The sequence below is a fragment of the Ornithorhynchus anatinus genome, chromosome 2, assembly GCF_004115215.2.
Source record: "Ornithorhynchus anatinus isolate Pmale09 chromosome 2, mOrnAna1.pri.v4, whole genome shotgun sequence".
Taxonomy (NCBI): domain Eukaryota; kingdom Metazoa; phylum Chordata; class Mammalia; order Monotremata; family Ornithorhynchidae; genus Ornithorhynchus; species Ornithorhynchus anatinus.
The window spans coordinates 6,717,543-6,743,688 of record NC_041729.1 but is presented as its reverse complement, the minus strand read 5'-3'; the positions used below and the strand labels follow the sequence as shown (position 1 = coordinate 6,743,688).

Genomic DNA, 26,146 nt, shown 5'->3' with positions numbered 1-26,146 from the left:
TGGTCGGTCAATCGTATTTATTGAGCGCTTACTGTGTGTAGAGCACTGTACCGAGCATTTGGGAGAGTATAATATAACAACATCACAGACATATTCCTTGCCTACAATGAGTTTACAGTCTAAAGGGGGAGACAGACATTAATATAAATAGTAATAAATAAATATAAATAAATACGTAGATAAAGATCCCTGCGCAAGGAGCTTCAGTCAAGAAGGGGAGACAGATGTTGAAACCCCACTACATAGCAGGCCCCCTGCAACCCAAATCCATTGGATTTGGGAGCAGGTAGGGGCCTTGATGGGGGACTGAGCCCCTCTAGACTGTAAGCACATTGTGGGCAGGGAATGTGTCCGTTTATTATCATATTGTACTCTCCCAAGCACTTAGTACAATGCTCTGCACATGGGAAGCACTCAATAAACAGGATTGACTGAAACTGACAGGCCCAGTCCTTACGGGGTCCAGCTCTTCTCTTACTCTAGCTAGGGATCTGCCCCGTTCTCCAGCAGGGACAGCTGATAGGGTCAACGTCTCCTTCCTGGAGCCATTGCCAACAATTTCAGCCAACACCAGCGGCATCCTGAAAGGATCTATTTGAGATGATTATCTTGCCAGTTGGTGGCAGCGGGTCTGGTAACAGCTTGTAGTGCCGATTCAACCCCCACCCTTAGAAGGGCAGGAAATAACTGAGGAATCACTCAGATGGCACTGGGTTGGGCAAGAATTTGTCTGAACTAGCCCAGAGAGCCCCTTCAAGGATAGCAGGACCATCTGTGCCAAACCAGAGGAAGCGGCCCCTGATTCCCTGGAAGTTCGGCCTCTGCCCAGAGTCCTGGGAGTTGGAGTATGCCTCAATAGGAGCAGTGAGGGAGGGGGCGCTTTGGCAGCTGTGCCCAAGGTGTTGAGGAGTAGCTATTGGCCGATCCTTTCCAAAGCTCAGCCCTCTCCCCCTTCAGCTTTGTCTCACAGACTCCTCATGAGCCCAGGGTGTACCTCTTTTGGGCAGCCCACTGCCCTATCCTGCAGACCCTCACCATCTTCAGAGGGTCTGCAGGCCGGGGCTAGTGGTGGTTCAAGAACCTCAGAGCAAAGCTTCCCCTGAGCAGCCCCCTCGTCTCTCTAGATTGGACTCAACCTCCTTGGGGAAGCTGGAGTCAGGCCCGCACTTTGGAAGCCAGCCCATCTTGGCCAGAAGCCAGGGCTTAGCCTGGGAATTGGATTATTAGAGCATCAATTGAACGAACAGCCTCCAGCGCCCACAGGGACATGGCGAACATGGGGATTACCCCCCGCTTCCAAATGGCCGGAAGAGCAGGGGAGAAGGGTGAGACTGGACTCATTCTCCCTACCAGCACATTCCCAGGGCACACTCCAAGACCCTTCCTTCCCTGTGCCAGCTTTTCCAGTTCCAGCATTATTTGTCCCTCGACCTTCCAACCTGGGTCCCCTTCCCTTCTGGACTGGAGACTTTTTCCCAGCCGACACCACCGAACGTCTACCTGCATCCTCCGTCCTCCCCGAGCTGGGGGATAGGGTGGTATCAGCCCATCTCAACTCCCCAGAGTTGGGGGCACCAGCTACCCAACCCTCCACCCGTGGTCCTGACCCAGGTCCAAGCTCACTGCTCCCCCATCCCTCCACCTTCCTTCTGCAGTCAAGGACTCAAGCCACCCCCACCTTTCTTTTGGAAACGTTTATTCATTCTTAGGGTTCAGGGAGTAGAGGGAGGGAGCTGGGAGAGGAGAACGAGGAAGAGAGGGAGGGAGGGATGGGGGTGGCTCAGCCCCAAGGACAGACATGCCCCCTGGGGGACTCTGGGAAGATCCTGCCAGCCAGCAGCCATCGCCGGGGTCAGCGACGCCTGGGGCCCTACGCGACCTCCGCCTGCCCTGGCACTGCCACCTCATCCACAGGCACCGCGCCTTCCAGTTGCAGGAGTTTGCAAGTCTTTCACAGTGCGGAGGGGTGGGGGAGTCCGGGGTGGGGCACCTCGCCCTTGCTCGGACAGGCTCGGTCTGGACGTCCCACGCACGGGGACGTTGGGGTGAGGTGCTCGCACCGGCTTCTTCTCCCTCGGAGAGCGCGTTGGTCTCCACAGCTTTCTCGCGTCCTCAGCGGGACATCATCCGCACGAACTCTGGCAGTCGGCAGAGAGGAGGGCGGTGAGAACCCGCCCGGACCCTGGCCTGACTTCAGGGTGGATACTGGTGGTGGATACTGGTGACCCTCTCAAGTGTCCCAGCTTCCTGGGGAGAGAGCCTAGGGGTCCACTATTTTGGGTCACCTGAGGAAATGTGGCCCTGACTGGGGCAGAGCCTGCGGGCCGGGAGCTGAGGGAAGAGACCCCGTGGCTGAAAGGGGACTCGAGAACTGATTTCTGAAGAACCCAGAGAAGTCAAAACCTGACCAGAAAACCCGTCAGAGCAGGAGCTTCTCAGTCCTGGAAGCAGCCGGGCCTGAGGAAGTGGGGGCCGGGGTGGGGTTGGGGGACCGCTCTGGGTCGTTTGGAGACCCCCTCCCTTTTCAGAGGCACCGCACCTTCGAAGTCGACACGCCCATCCCCGTTGAGGTCCACGTCTCGGATGATGTCCTCGATGTCCCGATGTCCCACCTGGTGTCCCAGCAGCTTCTTCATGGCCTCCCGGAGCTCACTGGTGCTGATCTCCCCATCGCCATTGGTGTCGAACTGCCAAAAGGTGGAGGTTCACCCACAGCCCCCTGCTCCCGGTCTGGGCTCCGATCAGCATCTCCAGGCTCTGCCGGCCCCTGACTTCCCTAGGTTCTGGCCACATCGGCTCCCACTGGCCTGGAGCCCCCCACCTTCCCTTCCCCACACCCTGGAGGTGTCGCTCACCTCTCGGAAGGCATCCCGCAGCTCCTTGACACCGATCATGTCTGCTGTTTCCGCCAGGAGCTTGGGGCCCATCAGCTCCACAAAGTCATCAAAATCCACATGACCGCCCACTGGGGATGGACAGAAAGGCAGAAGTGGAGAAAGACACTGCTCTCCCTCCTAAGGCCAGCTCCCGACTCACCCACCCTACTGCTTCTTCCAACCCACTGCCTACCACCCACCTCCCACCGTCGGGCAGAACTAGGCTCAAGCTGACAGTGAGTCAGAGACTGGTGACCTGCCAAAGGACGGGTGAACAGAATGGTACAGACTTACCTGGGCAGGCTGAGGGACACAGGGGGAAGAAGAGTTGAAGAAGAGGAAAAACAAACACGGATGCAGACAAAGCAGGGCTGGGGGTGGTGTGGGGCCCAGTGGTCCCTTAACCAAAGGCCAGAGACTGACCCTGGACATAGTTGGTTATTTTTATGGTGTTTGTTAAATGCTTACCCTGCGCCAGGCACTGTTCTAAGTGCTGAGATAGATACTCTCCCAAGCGGTTAGTACAGTGCTTTGCCCACAATAAATATTCATTCATTCAATCCTATTTATTAAGTGCTTACTGTGTGCAGAGCACTGTACTAATCGCTTGATAAATTATGGTATTTGTTAAGCGCTTACTGTGTGCCAGGCACTGTTCTATGCACTGGGGTGGATACAAGCAAATCGTATTGGACAAATGAATGAACGAATACAAGATAATCAGGTGGGACATAGTCCATGCCCCCACATTGGACTCAAGTCTTAATCCCTATTTTACAGATGAGTTAACGGAGGCACAGAGAAGTTAAGTCCCTTGCCCAAGGTCACACATCAGATAAGCGGTGGAGCCGAGATTAGAACACAGGTCCTCTGACTACCAGACCTGTGCCCTTTCCACTAGGCCACGCTGTTTCTCACAGTTGCCTAGGGCAGTACCAGAAAGGGACACAGTGAGAAATATTGGAGGAGGAGGGGGAAGAAGAGAAGGAGAAAGAGAAGAATAAAGAGGAAGAGAAGGAGGAGGAGAAGGAGGAGGTGGAGAAGAAGGAAAGGAAGAGAAAAAGTGGAAGAAGGAGGTGGAAAAGAAGGAGAAATAGGAAGGGGGAAAAGGAGGAGGAGGAAGAAGAGGAGGAGGGGGGTGGTTGGGAAGAAGCAGGGCGGGGAGGGACTCACAGTTCATGTTGATTTGCTGAGAGAGCTCTATCAGCTCCATCTCGGTGGGCATGTAGCCCATCGTACGCATACAGTTGCCCAGGTCCCTGCAGTTGATGAAGCCGTCCTTGTCTTTGTCAAATTCTTTGAAGGCTTCCCTTAGTTCTGCAAAAGAGAACCCAAGTGGGACACTGCTGGTCTCCACTCGGCATCTCGGGAGCACAGAACAGGGGATCTCCTGACCGCCGGCTGGCAGGCTTTCTCGAGTTCCCGGAGCCAGGGTGGCACTGCTCCAATCTCTGAGCTTTGAGCCAGAGCCAGAATAGCTCTGGGATCCCAAGATAGGGAACCTGGGATCTGGAAGGTCTGGGAGACACTCCAGACCTGAACCCTCCAGGTTTGGGGGACCAGAGGGTTAGGCTCCTGGCTCTGGGGGTGCTCAGGAAGCTGATTCAGTTCTGATTCAGGCCGGAGCCTGTTCCAGACCCCAAAGTCTGCTTCCCATCCCACCGGACCCAAAAGAGAAACCTCAGATCTATCTTCCAGTATCCAAATGCCAGACGCCAGCCAGTGGTCTCTTTCCAGCTCACAGTGGCATTGGCCCGATCCTCCTCTTTGCCTCCCAGCAGGCACAGGGAGCTGCGCTGAGGGTGAGTGAGCTCCTTCTCCTTCATCTGCTTCCCGCAGCCCCTCCTGCTGGGAGGTACCGTGGGCCGGGAGCTCCCAGCTCCCTGCAGACCACTCTCCATGGTTAATTCCATAGCCTAATTGGCTTGGGCGGCTGAGACCGTTTCTGCCTGGCCCCGTCCCCTTCAACCCGGTCAGGCCCAGAACCTCCGGGTAGCTGTTTTCCCTCCAGGGGTAAAGTTTTACCTTCGATCTCTTCCGGCCGCAGGTCTCGGTCCTGTAGGAGAGAATATTCCCTGTTAGCAGTTACCAAGGGCGGGGACGGTTCTGGAGGATATGGTTTCATGGGCCAGTCCTCCGGACAGAGCCGGAGCATGGAACAAGAGAGAGTTGGGAAGGGTGGAGAAAAAGGAGGCAGTACCATTTCCGGGATGAGAAACAGAGAGAAGTCCAGATGGCACTCGCTTTCCATACATATAATAATTACGGTATTGTTAAGTGCTTACTATGTGCCAGGTACTGTACTGAGCGTTGGGGTGGATATAAGCAAAGAGGGTAGGACACGGTCCCTGTGTCACGTGGGGCTCACCGTCTCAATCCCCATTTTACAAATAAGATAACTGAGGCACAGAGAAGTGAAGTGACTTGCCCAAGGTCATGCAGCAGACAAGTGGTGGAACCCATGACCTTCTGACTCCCAAATGTATATAGTATCTGTTAAGTATTTGGTGCCAAATATACATAGTATTTCTTAAGTGTTTACTGTGTGCCAGGCACTGGGATAGATAAAAGCTAATCAGCTTGGGCAGAGTCAATATCCCATTTGGGGCTCACAGTTTTCTGCTGAGGTAACTGAGGCCCAGAGAAGTGAAATGACTTGCCCAAGGTCACACAGCAGACACGTGGCAGAGTCAGAACTGGAACCCAGGCCCTTTTGACTCCCAGGCCAGCGCTCTATCCATTAGGCCATGTTTCTTCCCCTCGCCGAGCAGCCTCCTAACCCATCCCCAGCTACTTCCTGAGTTCCCCACAGGGCAGGTGGCACCACTGCCACCCCCTGCTCTGCCCCGGGGCTTGTGCCAGGAGAGGCAGGGCAGAATGGACCCTGCCGTGACCACCCTCCGACTACTGCCAACGTGGGGCGGTTCCTCAGGATCTGGAGAACGTCCAGAGTTGCAGCACCTACAAGTGAAACAGGCTGAAACAGGATGGAAGAGTGACCAGTCGGGCATCACCTGAGGAAAAGAGGGAGCCAACCAAGGGCAAGGAGGGAGAAGTGGCAGGAGGAAGAAGGTGGAGAGAGAGAGGCTGGAGGGTGATAGGAAAGGAGAAGGGAGAGAGTAGGAAGAGAGGAAGAAGCAGGGCTCAGAAGGAAATGGGAATTGGACGGGAAGGAGGAGTCTCAAGATTGCAGGGGCAGGAAGTAGGAGCAAGGGCAAGTCGCAAGCGCAGGGGAAATGCACTGCTTCTGGAGAGTGGACAACCCCAGGGGACATTTGGGCACTTGCCCGGTGGTCTGTGGGGAAGCCAAGACTTTTCTGGAAGAAAGTGAGAGGGTACAATTGTTGGGGGTTGGGAGGGCAGGCCGCTGAGCTCCACCTTTCCTCCTTCCTAGCGCTGCTCCCAGTAACGTCATTTAGGCCTCCAGAAACCCATGATCTCTAGAAGCTCCAGCTGGTGTTTTGGAATCTAGGGACTTTGCTCAGCCTGCTGGACAGGAGTAATCCAACTCTGATTGACCATCAGTGCCAAATCCTCCCTACCCTTCCCAGCCCGGTTCCCTCTGGCCTCTGATTTCTTTCAGTGCCTGCCTCTCTCCCACCCTAGTCCTGCTTTTTTTTAAAGTATCTGTTAAGCGCTTACTATGTGCCAGGCACGGTACTAAGCAGTGGGGTGGACACAAGATAATCAGGTTGGATGCAGTCCCTGTCGCACATGGAGCTCATGGTATTAATCCCCATTTTACAGATGAGGTCATGGAGGTACCGGGAAATGAAGTGACTTGCCCAAAATCACACAGCAAACAAGCGGCAGACCCGGGATTAGAACCCATGTCCTTCTGACTCCCGGGCCCATCCTCTATCCACTAGACCGAGCTGCTTCTTGCCATTTCAAGTTGGAGCCAAGGCAAGGGAATCCAGCCTGTTCCAGGATCCCAAAACCCTCCCCAGGTGCCCTTACCAGGTGGCAAATGGGCAGCATTCCCATGGGGCCGATGGGTGACTGCTAACGTACGAGCACAGAGAAACAGATGAACTGATGCCACCTACCCCCCTTTCCGCTCTACTCACTATGGAGAGAGGGCATAAAACTGATGTCATTCAGCACAAGAGTCGCTGACCAGTTGGAGCTCCTGCCACTGAAAGAGAACAGGTACATACTACGTACAAGGTGGACACACCGTACATCCTGGAGGGCAGGATCGGGCAAGGTGGGCAATGCTAGGAGTGGCCATCTTAGCCACCAGGAGAAGCCTCTGGTGAGTCCCTGGACATAGCCTTCCCTGGACATACCTCAGGGCTCCTAGCCCCGCACAGGGACGATTAGAACAGCGGAAGCCCAGGGGAGACTCAGGTACCTGTAACCCCCGGACAAAGCAGCTGGGGGCAGGGGACGACGGGGGGACGGGGAGTCAGAGTGGGTTGTGCTTCCGGGAAGGGGCAGAGGAGGCATAAATGGCACACGTGCGAGGAAGACCGCAGTCCCAGATCAAATCCTCGGGGTCTCGCGTCTGAATCCCATTTGGATTTCCCACGTGTTGGTGGCAGATTTGGGGGAAGCTGTGAGCTGGCAGGGAGTGGTTTTCCATGGGGTTCTAACCCCAGTTCCAGAGTGCGCTTAGCTAGGCCCTGCTTTCACCTCTCCTCAGCCTTGGCTCTCCAGGGCCAGGGAGGAGTACGTCTGCCTCTCTGGCCAGGGCGCAGAGCTTCCCACAATCCTCCGAGTACCCGGGGTTGGAAATGTGCACGCCCTTCTCGCCGCTCTCGAGTGAAACTGGCCTTACGCCCAACTGCGGACGGATAAAGGGCACCCGCCTGCTGGGGCTGGGCCGGGCCGGAGAAAGAGCCGGTTGCCCTCCATCCTCTGCACTGGGTGTCTCGGGGAGGAGGGCACGGTCTGGAGGCTATCCGGGTGCCAGCCTGGGTGTGGCACGGGAGCGGAAGGCTGACCCCGGCCTGCAGGGCCCTGGAAGGCTGACATCAGCCTGCAGGCCCCGGGGCACTGGCCGCCGGCAGGGTGACTTACGTACAGGCTGCCTGTTTTCGGCGAAGCCCTTGCGCAGGAAGATGCAGGCGGGGCCCAGCAGGTTGTGCATGACAGCGCAGTTCTGGGCCAGCATCACGAGGGGCCCCGGGAGCTCGCCCACCGACAGCCCCTCCTCGCTCATCCGAACCGCCGAATAGCACGTCTTCTCTTCCAGGCGGATCTTCAACGGGGCACCGAGCAAACAACACAAGAGAGGAAATTACCTCCCTGTGTGGCTGGGCTCCTCCCTCGGGCCGGGCCACCTGGGGTGACAGAGACCGAGGGAGGCAGGGAGGGTCCACGGCAGAGAGCACAGCAGGATCAAGAGGGTGCGTGTGTGTCTGTGTGTCTGTGTGCGTCTATGTGTGGGTGTGGAAATAGGACCGTCCCTGGGGAATGAAGCCACATCTCACACCAGGCCAGGCCCCAGTCTGCCCAGGGACTCCTTTCAGGCTGTCCTGCTGCTGGCCAAAGATTACAGCCCCTCCAACTCCTGCACACACACACGTGCGCATAAACACAGACACACACACACACACACAATGGTTGGAAGACTCAGCCTGGAACTCCGCCGTGAGTCCAGTCACTTTTCTAACCCTGGAGGGACTCTTTCCTCTGGGGTCGGGTGTCATCCGGGGATCAACCGATCAACTTTCCCGATCACAGATTGTCCCCCACCCTCCACCCCGACTCAGGCTGGGGCCAGAACCCATCGACCAGCTGGTTCCCGGGTGTCCCAGGAGCGGCAGCCCCTGATCCTGGCTCTGGCTTCAGCGGGCTCCAGACCGACCCTGACCGAGAGCCTGGCACCGGGGGTGGCACTCAGGCTCGGCCCTCAGAGTGCATCGGGGGGACAATGAAGGGGAACAGGCTGACCCTCCAACTGGTCTCACTTTGCCAGTTCTCCCTCCCCCCCGGCTCCGTCACCCTGGTCCAACAGTCTGGAGCCCCAGAGCCTGAAGCCAGAGTTTCCGGTTGGCCCAGGGTCCTTTGCTTGCCGTATATAGCCGTGCTCCCGAAACCCACGCTGACTGACTCCCTCCTGCTGTTCCCACGCGGCTATAAAAAGTCGGCACTGCCCACTGGGCCTTTCTCCTTGGTACAACAACATCAAAACACCACGTTCCAACCACCCTCAAGAGCGAGTGACCGGCAGTTTCCCAGAATTCACTGGGAAGCGGGGCCTGCGTCCTCCGACCTCCTTGCTTATACCCCTTCCCTTGGGCGTCCTACTTGCAGACCCTCCACTTGGGAGACAAATTAGGACTAAACATATGCCAGCCCCTGGAGGTCTGACCCTGCCTGGGGGCCCCAAAGCTGCATTCCAAAGAACGAGACTCTTCCCACCCTCTCCTCCCCCTACATACAGTGTATTAGCCTGGCTCTTCCAGCTCGGACCAGCTGGGGAAGGTGTCCGGGTGAGCCGAGCCTTGGGCTAGGGAGAACCGGGTGTTCATTCCCCTCCAAAATGATCACCCCTTCCCCTCCCTGTCCTCTCAATCTTCTTGCTCTTCACCCCAAGCCCTGGCATTGTGGGACTTCGGGCCTCTATTGTCCCAGCACTCACACAATTAGTAGGCATTCAGCTTTCCCCCTGTATCCCAGGCTTCAGTGCCCTGGTCAGGGCAAACCTCGAGGAGAAGAAGGGAGCCACTAGGGTGCTCGGACTCCTGACAGTAGCCACTCCTGGGCAGGACTAATAATGATGATAATAATAATAATGATAAAAATTGTCATACCTGTTAAGTGCTCACTATGTGACCAGCATTGTGTTAAGCGCCGGGGTAGATACGAAGCAATCGGGTCCCCACATGGGGCTCACAGACCAAGTAGGAGGGAGGACAGGTGTTGAATCCCCATTTTACAGATGAGAGAACTGAGGCATAGAGGAGTGAAGTGACTTGCCCAAGGTCATGCTGCATGAGGAGGCAGAGCATCTAAGAAGGCCCTGGTGTTGCCCTCTTACAGACTGAGCTTCCCCTTCCCAGACTGAGCTTCCCCTTTACCCTCTGCTCCCTCTGCTCCCCCTCTACCCCCCCTCCCCTCCCCTCAGCTAAGCCTTCTTTTCCCCCCTTTCCCTCTGCTCCTCCCCCCCTCCCTTCCCCTCCCCTCTGCACTGTGCTCGTCCGCTCAATTGTATATATTTTTATTACCCTATTTATTTTGTTAATGAGATGTACATCACCTTGATTCTATTTATTGTTATTGTTTTAATGAGATGTTCTTCCCCTTGATTCTATTTATTGCTTTTGTTTTTGTCTGTCTGTCTCCCCCGATTAGACCGTAAGCCCATCAATGGGCAGGGACTGTCTCTATCTGTTGCCAATCTGTAGATTCCAAGAGCTTAGTACAGTGCTCTGCACATAGTAAGCGCTCAATAAATACTATCGAATGAAGAACTGGCAAACTCTTCCTGGCAGTCTCCTCCCTGCTCAGAACTGCCTCCTGCTCCTACCTTCTTTCATCTCAGACCAGTAAAGCCAGTCCTTTCAGAGGGAAGAGATCCGTGGGCCCAGGAGGGAGGTGCCTTTGTCAGAGGCCTGACCCCCAGGGGGTGATGGGTACCCCCCAGCAGCCCACATCCTTGGACAGAGCTCCCCTCACCCATGAGTTGCTCCTAGAAACCCCAGATCCCAGCGGATTGGACTCCCCCTACTCCCAGAGGGATTCCGGGCGACAGATGTCTCCATCAGTGAGATAATGAGCCAGACCCGGGGGCCCCCACGCCATCCAAAGGGTCTCCTCGGTTGACAGATTTGGTATCGTCTTCCCCATAGTAACGTGCCTTGGCAAGGGAGTGCCGGGTGGCTCGTGTTCTCCACTCACTAATGAGGCTTGACACAGCCTCCTCGCACACTTCAGCCCCGGGGAAGATCGGTTCCCGTCCACCCAGGGCTCCTCAGCTGTCCAAGGAGCTAAAGCCCCCCCGTGGGCCACTGACTGGGGGTGACTCCCTCACAGCTGAGGGGAAGTTTCCTGCAAAGGTCAAGATGCCATTTCTTCCAAGATCTGGCCCCAGGGCCCGGAACCAGAGGGTCACACAGAGAGAGGGAGTCAAATGTCCGTTGGCCTGTTGTTCCGTGGGGGCTCCTAGGATGACATGCAGATCAGACGTTGGCAGTCTTCACTCTCGGCATTCTCTTCTTTGGCGGACTGCTGCCCGCCAATGATGGAGACATCATCCCTAAGCTTTTCCCCCAGGGAAAAGCCACCAGCCCCACCGAGGTGGCTGGAGGGCAGCCGAGAGGAAGAGGAATTCAGCGTGAGCCAATCAGCTGTGCCAGGGTGAAGGGGCACAGAGAAACCTGGGATCCCAAGGGGTGGGACCAGGCCTGGGGGTGGGCCAGAGCTGACCACGAAGAAGTGGGACGGAAAACGAGACAGAATCGCTTCCCTTCAGTCCAAGCGGTATTGAGCTCCGTTGCATCAGATCAGATCGGAGCCTACCATCTGGGGAGCCCGGAGCTCCCTGCCCTGCAGGTTCTGGGCTGCCCTCCCCGAATCCCCATTTACAGGATAAGAAGTGAGAAAGAAACAGAGCCCCTCAAGGAGGAAATCTTTCTTCTACTTTCTTTTTCTTCTTTCTTTTCTTTTATGGTATTTGTTGAGTGCTTACTAAGTGCCAGACTCAGTACTGAACACTGGGGTAGATATGAGATAATCAGGTTGGACACAGTTCCTGTCCCACATGGGGCTCACATTCTTAGTCCCCATTTTACAGATGAGGGAACTGAGACACAGAGGAAGTGAAGTGACTTGCCCAAAGTCACACAGCAGACAAGTGGCAGGGCCGGGAGTAGAACCCAGGTCCTTCTGATTCCCGGGCCCCTGCTCTAACCACTAGGCCATGCTGCTCCCCAGCTGAAGGGGAGAAGCCGGTGTCCCGATCACCTGTGTTGAATATAATCCTGCAGTTCTATGAGCAAGAAACCGGTCCACCCACCCTCAAGCACAGTAGTCACAAGGGGATTTATGCTTGTGAATGGGCACAGACACACACACACACACACACACTTTCTCACCCCCTCCACATGCGAAAGCCCACATCCACATCTGCGTGTCCACTCCCACGCAGCCAGCTCCCTCCCCCATGTTCGCCTGTGCCCAGGACGACAAGTCCCTGGCTTCCCCCGCCCTTCATAGCTCACTCTGGGCCCTTGCCTTGGAGGCAAAAACACATCCCCAGATGGAAGGTAAGGGCAACCCAAACCCAGGTCAGGTAGATCCCAGGCCTTCCCCCAGCCCCATACCCGGCCCCTCCCTGCAGCTTTCCTGGAGGCCGATGACGACCCCACCCAGGCTCCCTCGGTGCCAGGCACATACCTGTCTCGAGAGGTTTCTCAGGGGGGACTTCACACAGTTGCCCATCCTCTGCGGGGCCTCTCTCTCTCCGGGGCACTTGGTTACACAGAAACCAAAGCACCAGATTCCATTAAAAAGATTCCCTGGGAAGCAGAGTGGAAGAGGCAGCCGTGGCCCCAGCCAACCCCTCGCCTCCCTCGGCAGCTCTGCTTCCCGCTGGAACTCCCTGAGGACTCTCCTCATAAGCTCTCTCTGCGTGGGCTTCTCTGGGTGACTCTCTCTCTCCCTCTATCTTTTTCTCTTTCTCTCCTCTCTTCTTCTTCTCCTCTCTCGCTGGGTTCCCCGCCTCCCCAGTCACTTTCTGGGTACTTTTCTTGAAGAGATGAGGCAGGCAGGAGAGAGAGAGAGAAAATCACTCGCTGGCAGACAGAGGGAGAGAGCGGATGGATAATCTACATCAGATTAGGGCTGAATCCTTTCCCCACATCTCCTGCTCTCCTCCCCGTCCCCCTCCGCCCCCCGCCCCCGTCCCACCCTCCTATCAATCTGCAGGGAGATTGTCTCACTGGTCCGGAACGGCAGCTCGGCAGCTGCGGAGGAGAATTAGGACAGTGGGGCTATGGGGAGCGATTGTTTTGCTGAGCCTGGGCAATCTGGCTAGTTTGGGTTCCTGTTTCTCCCACAGTCACCTCACCCCATCGCTTCCAGCCTTATAAACACAGAAACGTACAGAATCGTGAACGCAGAGAGGCACGATCAGGCGCATTTTCTCTCACACATTCACAGGCCAACACGCACAACCCCAAGCGCGATGAGCCGCGTGAAGTCTTGCGGGCCTGTTGTAGCCCCCGGCCGCCAGGCTCCATTTAGACTGCGCCAATAGCAGTGATTTCTCCATTTCCACTGAGGTCAAACACAGCAGCAAGGGGTACCTCCACCCCTACATCAGGCCAGAAAGCACGGAGAGGGGGCTGGAACAGACAGCGGAAGAAAGGCCCACATACCTTCACCCAGTTTACTGCTTTGGTCCCTGCCTTCTCCAGATCCAGAAGATGGCTACTCTCCAAGGCCTCACGTTGGGTAAAAAACCTGGCTTGGATTTTGGGCTCCTCACCCCAAAAGGTGGCAGGGGGCCCTCTGGGCTCTGGCCCCCGGAGAAAAGTTGGGGCTGCTGAATGGATCTTCCTCCAGGTTCCTTCTTGGGGTGGGGATCGTTCAGGTAAGGTGGCCAGCCCTGCTGGCCCTCCCTCCCCACCCCAGGAGCCAGCCAAGAGCAGAAGGAGAAGGATGAGTAGGGAAGGAGAAGGATGAGAGGAAGAGGAGGAGAGATCTCAGGGACAGCAGTCAGTCCATCGCCAAGAGGACAGCACAGGCCTGCCCACTTCCAGCCTCATCCAGGATGGGGGTTCTGGAAGAAGGGGTGGGGGTCACTCCGGGCTGCTCTGGGAGGGGCAGGGGGGTCGGTACCCGCAGGACACCGACTGACTGACAGCCAGCGCTTGGACTCCCTGGTCCCCCTTCCCACCTCTGCCAACGTGCCCCTGGGCCAGTGCCCCAGGGTGAGACTGGTGGATCAGGGCCGGACAGGGAGTGGGACCCGATTAACGATCACCCCTTTGGCCCTGACTTTCCTGGGGTCCTGCTGGCTGAGACCAAGCAACTGAGTCCAAGGGCAGAAGCTCCCAGGCAGAGGGAGGGGATCCTTCCTCAGAGAGAGGGATGGTTTCCAAGGCCGTGGGCAGCGGTGGAGAGAGGGGCAGAGGAAGGGCATCGGGTGGGCAGGGTGGGGTAGGAGAAGGACAAGGGAGAGGGAGGAGAGGGGCACGGGTGGGGCAAGGGAGAGGCAGAAGAGGGACAAAGCCCTCCGGTTCTCTGAGGCGGCTGCTGACAGCTGAGGAGCTTGGGGCGACTGGGCAGGGGACAGCGGGGAGGGAGTCTGGCTCTGGGAAAGGGGCGGCCTCAGAGACTCTCTTTGACAGGCTCGTTGGCAGAGAAATGAATCAGGAGAGTCACTTGGCATCACTGCTCCGCCCGGCCCGGGCCCGCCCCCAGGAGGAGGAGGAGCAGGGGAGAGAGGGATGGGGGGGAGAGGGAAAGAAAGAGAGGAGGGGGAGAGAGAGAGGAAAAGGAGAGGGGAGTGAGGAAGAGAAAGAGGGGAGAGGGAAGGAAGAGGGGAGAGAGGGGAGAGGGAGAGAGGGAGGAGGGAGGGGAAGAGGAAGGGGGAGAGAGAAGAGGCAGAAGGAGAGGGAGTGGAGAGGTGACACGGGGTGGGGAGTGAGGGGAAGAGGAAAATGGGAGAGAAGGAAGAGGGAAAGGAAGAGGGGAGAGAGGGGACAGAGAGGGAGAGGAAAAGGGAAGAGAAGGGAGAGGGAGAGGAAGAGGAGAGAGAGAGAAGAGGCTCAAGGAGAGGGAGCGGGGAGGTGACAAGGGGAAGGGAGAGAGAGAAAAGGGAGATGGGGAGAAGGCAGGGTGAATGTGGGGAACAGGGTTGAGCTTTCCCAGCTCTGAGGAAAGCGCTAGATTAGTGGGACTGGAGTTCACAAGGCCCCGCAACCTGCTGCCGGCTGGCCTGCAAAGATGAAAAAGAGGCCCCAAGGTTAAGGCTCTGGAGAGCAGGCAGAGATCGGATCCTCTTCCCTCCTCCATGGGGGGCCAGCGGGATGGCCATAAAATCCCTTCCAGAACAGCAAAGCAGCAGCAGGAAGAGCCTGTGCTGGCTCCAGGATCTGGAGCTGACATCTTTTTCAAGCTGGGGAACTGGACCCAAGCGTGAAACAGGATGGGATCTGGGGACCTGACCTTAATGAGAAGCCCTGAGAAGCCTAATAGCATGAGCGCAGGGCTGGGAGTCAGAGGACATGGGTTCTAATCCCGGCTCTGCCCCTTGCCTGCTGTTGGACCTTGGGTGAGTCATTTGACTCCTCTGTGATGGTTTCCTCATCTGTAAAATGGGGATGCAATACCCGTCCTCCTTTCCTCTCTTAGAGTGTGAGCCCCATGCAAGATGGGTACTGTGCCCTCCCCCTTAGATGGTGAGCCCCATGCAGGACACGGACTGTGCCCAATCTGATTATCTTGGGAGAGCCTGGGCTTGGGAGCCAGAAGGACCTGGATTCTAATTCTGACTCTGTCAGTTGTCTGCTCTGTGACCTTGGGCAAGTCACTTAACTTCTCTGTGCCTCAGTTATCTCATCTGTAAAATGGGATGAAGACTGTGAGCCCCATGTGGGACAACCTGATTACCTTGTTTCTACCCTGGTGCTTGGCACATGGTAAGCACTTAACAAATACCATTATTATTATTATTATTACCCCAGTGCTTAACACAGTGCATGGCACATAACACTAATAATAATTGCTAATAATTGTGGTATTTGTTAAGTGCTTAGTATGTGCCAAGCACTGTACCAGGCACGGGGATAGATACAAGATCATCAGGTCCTACATGGGGTTCACGGTCTAAGTAGGGGCTTTGGAACGGGGGCAGGGAGAAAGAGAGGGGAGAAGGAAGAGGACCCCTGAGGGAGGGAACTGAAACATGGAGAAGTGACTTGCCCGAGGTCACACGGCAGACAAGTGGAAGAGTTAGAATTAGAACCCAGGTCCTCTGACTCCCAGACCTGTGTTCTTTCCACTAGGCAATGCTGCTTCTCTAGTGAAAAGTGGTGAGCACATAGTAAGTGCTTAATAAATACCATCTCCATCATCATCCTTTGACAGCCTTCTCTGGCCCAAAACACCGGAGACAGGCTGCCTGGCGGGGGCAGGGAGGAAAGGCCGGCTTCAAGTTTGCCCCTACTGAGCTCCAGGGCCTCCGATCGAGGCCTCTGGGGTACTTCCCCACTGTAATTCCTCTGCCCCCTAATCCGGCACTGCCCGTCTGACTGAAATCCTTTCCAACCAGGGCCAAAGAGTTGGGGGAGAGGGCGGGCCGGCTGGGAACTCTCTGAGGAAGCCTCCCGGCCCCTCGGATGCCCTTCCTCCCTCCAACCTCCCCCGCTCCTTCCACCATCCATCCCTGACCCAGGCCGAAGAGAACAAAACGGAGGTCACCCCTGCCTTCCTCAGGCCAGAAGGGGCTGAGGCATCAAGGGTGCTGACCTTGGGGCCGGGCTGCCGACCGCGGGGACAGATAGGACCGGCCGGTCTGGACCCTCGATGGCAAATTTCCCTCTTCAGTGATCAGCTCTCTGGGGTCGGGCCCAGGTGCCTTGATGCCACCCAGCCCAATCCGGGGGAGGCGGCAGGCCGTTTGTGGCCGTTTGTGATAGAGGAGAGCAGGTGCCCTCTGCAGAGGGCAGAGAGCCGTGAGTCGGCACAGGAAAGGAAGGGGTCTGCCCAAGAAGGGGCAGGGTGCCTCCCGCCTCGGGGACTGAAGGGTGGGAAGATGTGGCTACTTTCCCGAGCCCTCCCTTCACCACCCTGGCCCACCACCTTGTGGAGTAGGGCTGGGTCTTCAAAGCCACACTTTGGGTGTCAGAAATGATTAACAAGATCAGAAGGATGAGAAGGATAAGCCTGATTACCAGTGATTAGGAGAAAAACTGGCCTTTCAGTGATCTGCCCTATTACTTTCTTTCCTTAAATGGTATTTGTTTAGCTCTTACTGTGTGTCAAGCACTATTCTGCACCCGGAGGTACACATATGCTTTATCAGGTTGGGTACAGTCCTTGTCCCACAAGGAGCTCATGGTCCAAAATCAAAGGATTTAAAGCTCATCTCTAGACTGGTAAGCTCATCGTGGGTAGGGAATGTGCCTGTTTATTGTAATACTGTACTCTGCCGAGCGTTTAGTACAGTGTTTTGCACACAGTAAGTGCTCAATATGAATGAATGAATGATTTAAACCACATTTTACAGATGACATAACTGAGACACAGAGAAGTAAACAGTGTCTTGTCCAAGGTCACCCAGCAGACAAGTGCCAGAGCCAGGATTAGAATCAGGTCCTCTGACTTCCAGACTCAAGCTATTACCTACTCACTGAGGGCCCCAAAGTCACACAGGCTCAGAGATCCAGAAGGGGCTGAGGGGTGTCAGTTCAGTAAGCCAGGAGTAGTTCTGGGAATGTATGTAATACAAATAATTGTAGTATTTGTTAAGCACTTACTATATGCCAGGCACTGGATTGAGCGCTGGGGTGTATGCAACCAAATCGGATTTGACATAGTCCCCATCCCACGTGGGGCTCACGGTCTCAGTCCTCATTTTACAGTTGAGGCTACTGAGGCCAGAGAAGTGAAGTGACTTGCCCAAGGTCACACAGCAGACAAATGGCAGAGCCAAGATGAGAACCCATGCTCTTCTGACTCCCAGGCCCATGCTCTATCCACTACGACATGCTCCTTCTCATATGTTTGTGCAAGTTCATTTCCAAGGACCGTACACACTTGCAATCTTCAGGAGTCAACAGTGTCTGACATTTTCCCCGGCCAAGTTCACGCTATCCTCCCAAGAAGCCCTCCGTCAGTCAGTCAGTCCGTCAGTCAGTCAGTTGTATTTATTGAGCGCTTACTATGTGCAGAGCACTGTACTAAGCCTTTGGGAGAGTACAGTACATCAAAAAAACAGACACATTCCCTGCCCACAGTGAGCCTAGAGTCTAGAGGACGAGTTTATGGGGACCGGTGGATGGATTCTGGGCAGATTTCCCCCCGGGCCTTCTTTCTGTCCCTGCTCACCGGCTCCTCGAGACTCTGCTAGAGGATGATTCAGGGCAGTTACGAGGGTCCCAGCTCTCAGCCCTCACTGCTCTCCGCCCGAACTGTTCTGCCACCCCTGCACTCGCATCACCTGGATCCTGACCCTCCAAGCCAGGGAGGACCCTTTGCCTATGGGGGTGGGGGGAGTAAGCCCCTTGGGAATCCCCCGGGAGAACCACATCATCTCCTTCACAGCCAAGGGGTAGGGGGTCCACCGATTTTGCCACCCCCAGGGAATGGAGAGTGTGGCAAACGTCTCTCTCGCCATTCCCTTGGCACAGTTGTGGACTGCACACACATCTCTTGGTAAGAGGAAGGGAGACAGATATTGCCCAGAGATGCAGGGGAAAGGGAGCAGTTAGGAGCCAATTTGACTCTCCCATTATCATCGATCGATGGTATTTATTGAATGCTTAATAATAATAAATGGTAATTGTGGTATTTGTTAAGCAATTACTAGGTGCCAGGCTCTGTACTAAGCGCTGGGGTGGATAGAAGCAAATCGGGTTGGACACCGTCCCCGTCCCAAGTGGCACTCACCGTCTCAATCCCCATTTTACAGATGAGGTCCCTGAGGCCCAGAGAAGTGAAGTGACTTGCCCAAGGTCACACAGCAGACCAGTGGCGGAGCCGGGATTAGAACCCATGACTTTCTGATTCCCAGGCCCGTGCTCCATCCATTATACCATGCTGCTTCTCTGAGCATACTGTACCCAGAGCTCTATACTAAATGCAAGGGAGAGTCCAATACAACAAAGTTGGTAGACATGATCCCCGTCCACGAGGAGCTTACGGACAACCGGTTTGAAAGTTCTTGGTTCTCTGCAAGCCCGCTGCTGGCAGAGGAGGCAGGAGGTGCCCCGGGCCTCATTCCTCTCCCACTCCCAACCCAGCCCACAACATTTCTGTCCTCTAATGCCAATCTACTCACTGTGCCTCACTCTCACCTCTCTCGCCACCATCCAGTTGCTCCCACCTAGATCTCCCTCCCCTTTCAAACACACTGCTCTCCCCATCTTCAAATCCCTACTAAACTCAAATCTCCCCGAGGAAGCTTTCCCTGCCTCATCTCTCATCTCCCCAGTTGATTTCTTCCCCTCCTGCATCATTCATTCATTCATTCAATTATATCTACTGAGAGCTTACTCTGTGCAGAGCACTGTACTAAGCACTTGGGAGAGTACCATATAACAATAGACAAATACATGGCTGCCCACAGCGGGCTCACGGTCTAGAGAGGGAGACAGACATGAATATAAATAGATAAATAAATTACAGATCAATACATATGTGCTGTCGGGATGGGAGGGAGGATGAATGCGGGAGCAAGCAAGAGTGGCGCAGAAGGGACTGGGAGTGGGAGTTAGTCAGGGAAGGCTTCTTGGAGGAGATGTGCTTTCAAAGTGAAGTGACTTGCCTAAGGTCACACAGCAGACAAGTGAAGGAGTCGGCATTAGAACCCAGGTCCTCTGACTCCCAGGCCCCTGCTCTTTCCACTAGGCCATAGTACTTCTCTTCTCATCATCTCCTAACCATTTAGTGACTGGGTCCACCTCCTCCCCTCCCCATAGCACTGATCCTCATTGAACGCTGTTGTTTCCTCTTAACTGAAATGTATTTTAGCATCTGTTGCCCCAGCTGGACTGTAAGTTTTTGAAGGCAGGGATCTGATCTAACTCTACCGTATTCTTCCAAGCGCTTAAGGCAGACTGGAGACTGCAAGCTCCTTATGTAACCTCTAGACTGTAAGTTTGCTACCGGCAGGGAACACGTCTGCTCATTCTGTTGTATTGTATTCTCCCAAGTGCTTAGTATGGTGCTCTGCGCATAATAGATGCTCAAAAAATCCTGGGGATTGATTGACGGCAGTGCCGTGCATGGTGTAGGCACTCGACAAATTCATTCATTCAGTAGTATTTATTGAGCACTTACTATGTGCAGAGCACTGTACTAAGCGCTTGGAATGTACAATTCGGCAACAGATAGAGACAATCCCTGCCCATTGACGGGCTCACAGTCTAATCGATGTAACAAATGCTACTGACTGACTGACTGACTGACTAATCCACTGGGCCCCGTCTTCCCAGCGGTTAGGTCGGCTTTCCTGGGCTGGCTGCCCCTTCATGGTGGACCTGTCCCCTGCCACCCAATCCCCATCCCAATCCCAGGAGCAGAGAAACCTCCATCTAGATTGTGAACCAGTGAAATTGAAATAAAAGCAAAGGGGATGAGGTCTTGGGGCCTACTTTGCATAGCCTAGTTGATAGACTCCTAGGCCTGGGAGTCAGAAGGACCTGGCTTCTAATCCCGGCTCCACCGCTTATCTGCTGTGTGACCTTGGGCAAGTCACTTCACTTCTCTGAGCCTCAGTAACCTCATTTGTAAAATGGGGATTAAGACTGAAAGCCTCATGCGGGACAGGGACTGTGTCCAACTTGATTATCTTGTATCCTCCCCAGCGCTTAGCACAATGCCCGTCACATAATAAGTGCATAACAAATACCAGAAAAAGAAAGAAAATAAAGACCGATTTCTCATCTAGAGAGAGAAAAGAGGGCTTTCAAAATGCACTGGCCTGGGAGACAGAGGAACCTGGGTTCATTCATTCATTCAATCGTATTTATTGAACGTATACTGTGTGCAGAGCACTGTACTAAGCACTTGGAACGTACAATTCAGCAACAAAGAGAGACAATCCCTGCCCACACCGGGCTTAGGTTCTAATCCCAGCTCTGCCACTTGTCCGTTGTATGACCTTAGGCAAGTCGCTTCACTTCTCTGCGACTCAGTTAGCTCATTTGTAAAATGGGGATTAAGGCCTCGAGCCCCACGTGAGCCCCACTTGAATCTACCCCAGGGCTTGATACAGCGCCTGACACACAGTGAGCTCTTAACAAATACCACAGTTATTATTACGTGAGGCACGGACTGGGCCCAACTTTGTATCTACCCTGGTGCTTAGTACAGTGCCCAGCACATAATAAGTGCTTAACAAATGCCATAAAAAGAAAGAAAAGAAAGGCCTATTTATCATTTCGAGAGAGAAGAAAACAGGCCTTTCAAGAAGCAACCCACAGCCCAGTGGCGGAATGGGTCCCAGAGGGAGGTAGTAAATATTTGATAGACCTTTCCAGCCCCATTGACCCAGTGGCATTTCCAGAAGGCTGACCAAGCACTAAGGTAGAGGAACCGCTTCACTCAAAGGGCGAGCATTTATTTATATTCCCATCCGTCTCTCCCTCTAGACTGTAAACTCGTTTTGGCAGGGAATGTGTCCGTTTATTGTTCTAGGGTCCTCTCCCAACCGCTCAGTACAGTGATCTGCACACTGTAAGAGCTCAACAGATACGATCGACTAACGGAGCGGCAGGCGGAACCTGAATCTTGAGCTACCGCTCACCAGGATCCCCCACGGATCAGGGCTGCTGGGCGAGACGGGCTGCGGTTCATTCAGCTGGCTCGACTCCGGCAGCCTGGGACGGCGGGGCCCAGGGAATTCATCCACCAGGAGGAATCTCGGGGCTACTGAATCGCTGACGCTCCTGACAAATCAAACTGCTGCAGTACTAGCCCGTCTCTGTCTGAACCCCCGTCTGTCCTGGTGCTGCAAAAACCTACCCTTCACCACCACGCTAATAAGCCAGGTCCTGCAGGGAACTTCCCGTCGGGTACCAGCTCTCAGCCTGGCGGCAAAATCACCGACGGGGACCCCGGGTTCCCAACCACGCTCGTACCGAGCTCCCGGAGAGGCTGAAGGAAGATCCCTCTACCTTCCTCCCCCCGCCCCCAGCACCCACGCCTCGTGGATCTATCTCCACTGCAATCCTGGGTTAATGTGCCACTGCACTGACGGTAGACCACTGCGCAACCAGCGTTATGCGGTACTAAAGCGCAACACACTATTCCAGTGGGATTCTTCTACATCCCCGAAGCTGAATCCGGGCAACGATGTCACGCTCCGAGGTCGCCCCGGTCCTCTATGCTCTTTATCCCGAGTGAAACACCAACAGCAAACTCCTCACACCATCAGACTCCGCAATCTCTCCTTCTCTGGCTGAGGAAACCTTGGACTCCCCACTGCACCAATGGGTAGAATTTCCCCCCAGAGAAGACCCAGGAAATGGAAAAGTCACCCGTCCCTCAGAGCTTCAGTGGCCCGCTTTCATCAGTTCCCTTCTCCGGTACCCTCTCCTCCCCCTGCATTCTTCTGCCACCAAAAGCGTGCTGGGGCTGCCCGCTTTTAATTTGCATCGAGTTCTGCCCCGAAGAAAAGAGGATGGATTAGAGACAGCCCCCCTCACACACCGGATTGCCTGCTCGTGTCCTATCGTATACATGACTTTTGTCTCCTGCAGTATCTTGTCCTCCCAGAGTGTGTCACTGCCAGGACAGTGACATCCCCGGGCACTCGCCACTGCCCACCTGAGATGCCGCCGGCACCCGAGACCGCCAACCCGTACCCGGCTGCAAGATCTGCACTGGTGTTATTGTTTCATCCTTGGCCTCCCGTCAGCCTCAAGCCTAGGGCTCCTATCTCTCCTTGGCAAGACACGAGTGCAACTCCTGTCTTTTCCGGTCACACTACCCCAGCGTCGACCCGCTGAGATGCCCCCTGCCCCCAACCCCTGGACTTCCTCCCTCATTCTAGTATCCTACTACCCCGACCGGCGCCTCTCCGTCAGCCTCTGCAGCCACCGGGACTTTTCGGGGCCCTTGGAGGGGTCCTGGGGACTGGACCCCCCCCGTCCCACTCGGTCCCGCTCGGTCCCACCTCGCTCCATCCCAGCTTTGAACTCCCCTCCCGCACTGCCCTGTTCTCCCGCTGGGCCTCAGGTCGACCTCCGACCCGCGACCCCAGACGCTGCCCTTCCAACTCTCCTCTCCCTTGGGGTCCTCCCCAAGGATGCAGAGAAGCAGCGTGGCTCCGTGGAAAGAGCCCGGGCTCGGGAGTCAGAGGTCACGGGTTCTAATCCCGGCTCCGCCACCTGTCAGCTCTGTGACTTGGGGCAAGTCACTTCGCTTCTCTGTACCTCAGTGACCTCATCTGTAAAACGGGGACGAAGACCGTGAGGCCTACGCGGGACAACCTGATCACCTTGCATCCCCCCAGGGCTTAGAACAGCGCTTTGCACCCAGTAAGCGCTTAACAGATACCATTATTATTATTATCATCATCCCGGGACGGGAGGGTCGGGTGGGGGTCCCTCTGCGGGTCCCTGCGTCGCCCCCGCCCGGCCCGCCCCTTATTGATCATGGCAGTGATTCTGGAATTTGTTCAGCGCTTGCAACGGGCCGGGCCCTGTACTGAGCGCTGAGGTGGCTAGGAGCGCAGGGGGTGGGGCCCGGTCCCTGTCCCCCAAGGGGCTCACCGTGTCCGTCCCCGTTTCCGGATGAGGTCACCGAGAGTGAAGCGACTCGGCTGAGGTCACCCGGCGGGCAAGTGTCGGAGCGGGGGTGAGAAGCCGGGGGTTTTTTGCCGGTAGGCCCGGGCTGGAGGCGCCGGGCCAGGCTGCCGGGGGCCAGGCTGCCGGGGGCCAGGCTGCCGGGGGCCAGGCTGCCGGGGGCCCGGAGCGTGGGGCGGGCGGGGGCGCGGCGGACAGCTCCGCCGGTGCTGAAGAAGGCGGGGTGATGAGCGGGACACGAGGCCGGGGGCGCGGGAAGGACGAAGGACCGGCAGTGCGGGTCTCCACGGAGCCCCCCGAGGCCCGGGGCCGGGGGTGGGGGGGAAGCCGTGCGTTTCCCCGGGCGGGATGCGGGATGCGGGATGGGGACGCGGGATGGGGATGCGGGGTGCGGGGGGGGGCCCGGCCCTTACCTGGCCGAAGGCGGAGCTGAGCATGGGGCGCAGCTGGTGCAGCAGCGGGTCGGGGTCGGGGCGGGGGGCGGCGGGGCCGGGCGAGGCGGGGCGGGCGGCCTCCCGCGGCCCCCCGGGCGGGGGCGGGGGGCGCGGGCCGGGGGAGCCCCGCAGGCCGGACCCCCGGGGTCCCGGGCGGCAGAGGGGCCTCCTCCAGCTGGGGTCCCCGGGCGGGCCCGGCGGGGGCGGGGGCGGGGGCGGGGACGGGGGCGGGGGCGGGGGCGGGAGAGCCCCGGCCCCGCCGCCCCCCGCCGCCCCCGCCCGCGGCAGCGACGGCCCGGCCCGGCTCTTGGCCAGCGAGGAGCTCATGGGCGCGGGGCGCGGGGCCCGGGGCGGGGGGCCCGCCTTCTCATGGCCCCTCGGCCGCGGCTCGGCCGACCCCGGCCGCTTGGCTGCGGCCCTGCCGCGGCCCATGGGAGCCCCGCGCCCCCGCAGCCCCCGCAGCCCCCGCAGCCCCCGCAGCCCCGGGGGCTCCCCCGAGCCCCACGATGGACGACGACCAGGCGGCCGAGCCGGCGGAAAGCCGCGGGGCCCCGGGAGCCCGCCCCCCCGGGCCCGCCCCCCGACCCGCCCCCCGCGCCCCCTGCGGAGGGCAGCCGGGACCGGACCCCCGCAGTCCGCAGCCCGCAGCCCGCGCCCCGCAGCCCCAGGGGACAGCCCGCCCCGCCCCGCCTCGCCCCGCCCCGCCCCAGACTCCGCCCCTCCGCCCCCCACCTCCTGCAGCCCCAGAGAAGTCCAGCCAGGACCAGTCCAGCCAGGACCAGACCCCTGCCCCCCGTCTCCTGCAGCCCCAGGCGAGCCCTGCCCAGTGCCCTGCCCTGCCCTGCCCTGCCCTGCCCAGTGCCCTGCCCTGCCCTGCCCAGCTCAGCCCAGCTCAGCCCAGACCAGCCTAGACCACCTCAGACCAGCCCAGACCACCTCCGATCAGACCAACCCAGACCAGACCAAACCCCTGCCCCCTCGAGGGGAGTCCAGCCCAGTCCGGTCCGGACCGGCCCCCTGCCCCGCTAGCCCAACTCCTGCAGCCCCAGGGGAGCCCTGTCCGGCCCAGCTCGGACCACCTCAGACCAGCCCCGCCCAGCCCTCCCAACCCTGCCCAGACCACCTCAGACCAGCCCAGACCAGCCACCCACCCCCTTGAGGGGAGTCCAACCCAGTCCAGTCCCCTACACCCCCCCATCTCCTGCAGCCTGCAGGGGAACCCTCCCCAGCCCAGTCCACCTCAGACCAGATCAGACCCCGGCCCCTCGAGAGGAGTCCAGCCCAGTTGAGCCCGGACCAGCTCCCCGACCCCCAACTCCTGCAACCCCAGGGGAGCCCGGACCAGGCCCCCAACCCACAACTCCTGCAGCCACAGGGGACCCCTGCCCAGCCCAGCTCAGACCAGCACAGACCAGCACCCTCCACCCCACCCCGTTCCCTCGAGGGGAGTCCAGCCCAGTCCAGCACGACCTAGTCCCCTGACCCCGGAGGGCAGCCCAGTCCAGCCCAGCCTATGCCCAACCCCCCACCGCGGGGAGCCCAGCCCAGCAAGGCCCAGCCCCCCACCCCCTTAAGTGGGGGCAGTCCAGCCCAGCCCCCTGCCCCCCAAGGGGAGCCCAGCCCAGCCTGGCCCAGCTCCCCCGGCTCCTGCAGCCCTTGGGGAGCCCAGTCCAGCCCAGCCCCTTACCCGCCCCGCCCCCCCCCCCCCCCCGCCAGGGGACCCCAGCCCAGCCCTGGCCCATGGCCGAGCCCCAGGCCCAGGCTCTGCAGCTGCCCAGGGTCGGGCCAAGGACAGTACAGGGTAGAAAGGGACAGAAGCCTCCTCCCCGACCCTGCCCTGCCCAAAGGAGTCCCTTCTCCCTTCCCCCCGCAGGGGCAGTTCGGTGGGGTTCGGGGTGCCAGAGCGACGTCGACCTCGAATACCCCTTTATCCGCCCTGGAAACCCCTTCCCCGCAGCCGAGCCCGAGCCCGCCTCGCCTCGTACGGATAGACATCCACGGGGCGGGCCATCCTCCGGCCTCTGGGCTCGGTTGGCCTCCACCTCGGCCGGAGGCCGCGGGCATGGCAAATGGCACCCCCAGGCTCGGCCGGAGCCCCCAGAAGGGCAGACCCACCTAACCCTGGCAGGAGAGGAGAAGCTCTTTGATCTACTGGATAGAGCCCAGGCCTGGGAGTCAGAAGGACTAAAACCCCCTTCTCTTCAGCTCTCCCTCCCTTCCCTGTCACCTCAACTCACTCCCTTTGCTCTCCCCACCCTGCCCCACAGTACTTATGTATATATGTATAGATCTATAATTCTATTTAACCTGATGACGGTTTACTTGCTCTGATGTGTATAGATCTATAATTCTATTTATTTACATTGATACCTGTTTACTTGTTTTGATGTCTGTCTCCTCCCTT

The 26,146-nt window shown here is 57.5% G+C and overlaps 1 protein-coding gene across 3 annotated transcripts; it reads right to left on the bottom strand.

The window, feature by feature from the left end:
- Positions 1 to 1,679: 1,679 nt before the first annotated feature.
- CABP1 (calcium binding protein 1) lies at positions 1,680 to 24,189 on the bottom strand. Of its 3 annotated transcripts, XM_001511131.3 has the most exons (7): positions 12,225 to 12,284; positions 7,906 to 8,082; positions 4,902 to 4,932; positions 4,050 to 4,193; positions 2,856 to 2,965; positions 2,540 to 2,687; positions 1,680 to 2,138 (listed from the first exon to the last, which is right to left on the bottom strand). In XM_001511131.3, the coding sequence occupies exons 1-7, from the start codon at positions 12,267 to 12,269 to the stop codon at positions 2,113 to 2,115; spliced, it is 681 nt and encodes a 226-aa protein (XP_001511181.1). In that variant the 5' UTR covers positions 12,270 to 12,284; the 3' UTR covers positions 1,680 to 2,112. The 3 variants fall into 3 exon arrangements, with proteins under 3 accessions (XP_001511181.1, XP_028914612.1, XP_028914613.1); XM_029058779.1 differs by lacking the exons at positions 7,906 to 8,082; positions 12,225 to 12,284 and adding an exon at positions 23,722 to 24,189; XM_029058780.1 differs by lacking the exon at positions 7,906 to 8,082.
- Positions 24,190 to 26,146: the final 1,957 nt, after the last annotated feature.

Bases quoted from the DNA above. Each gene is read 5' to 3' on its own strand.
- CABP1 (XM_029058779.1), bottom strand. From the start codon at position 24,174: ATGGGCCGCGGCAGGGCCGCAGCCAAGCGGCCGGGGTCGGCCGAGCCG. The intron at 4,933-23,721 runs GTAAGGGCCGGG...TCTCTCCTACAG, and splicing joins TCAGCTCCGCCTTCGGCCAG to GACCGAGACCTGCGGCCGGA. The intron at 2,139-2,539 runs GTGCGGTGCCTC...GCCGACTGCCAG, and splicing joins TGGGCGTGTCGACTTCGAAG to AGTTCGTGCGGATGATGTCC.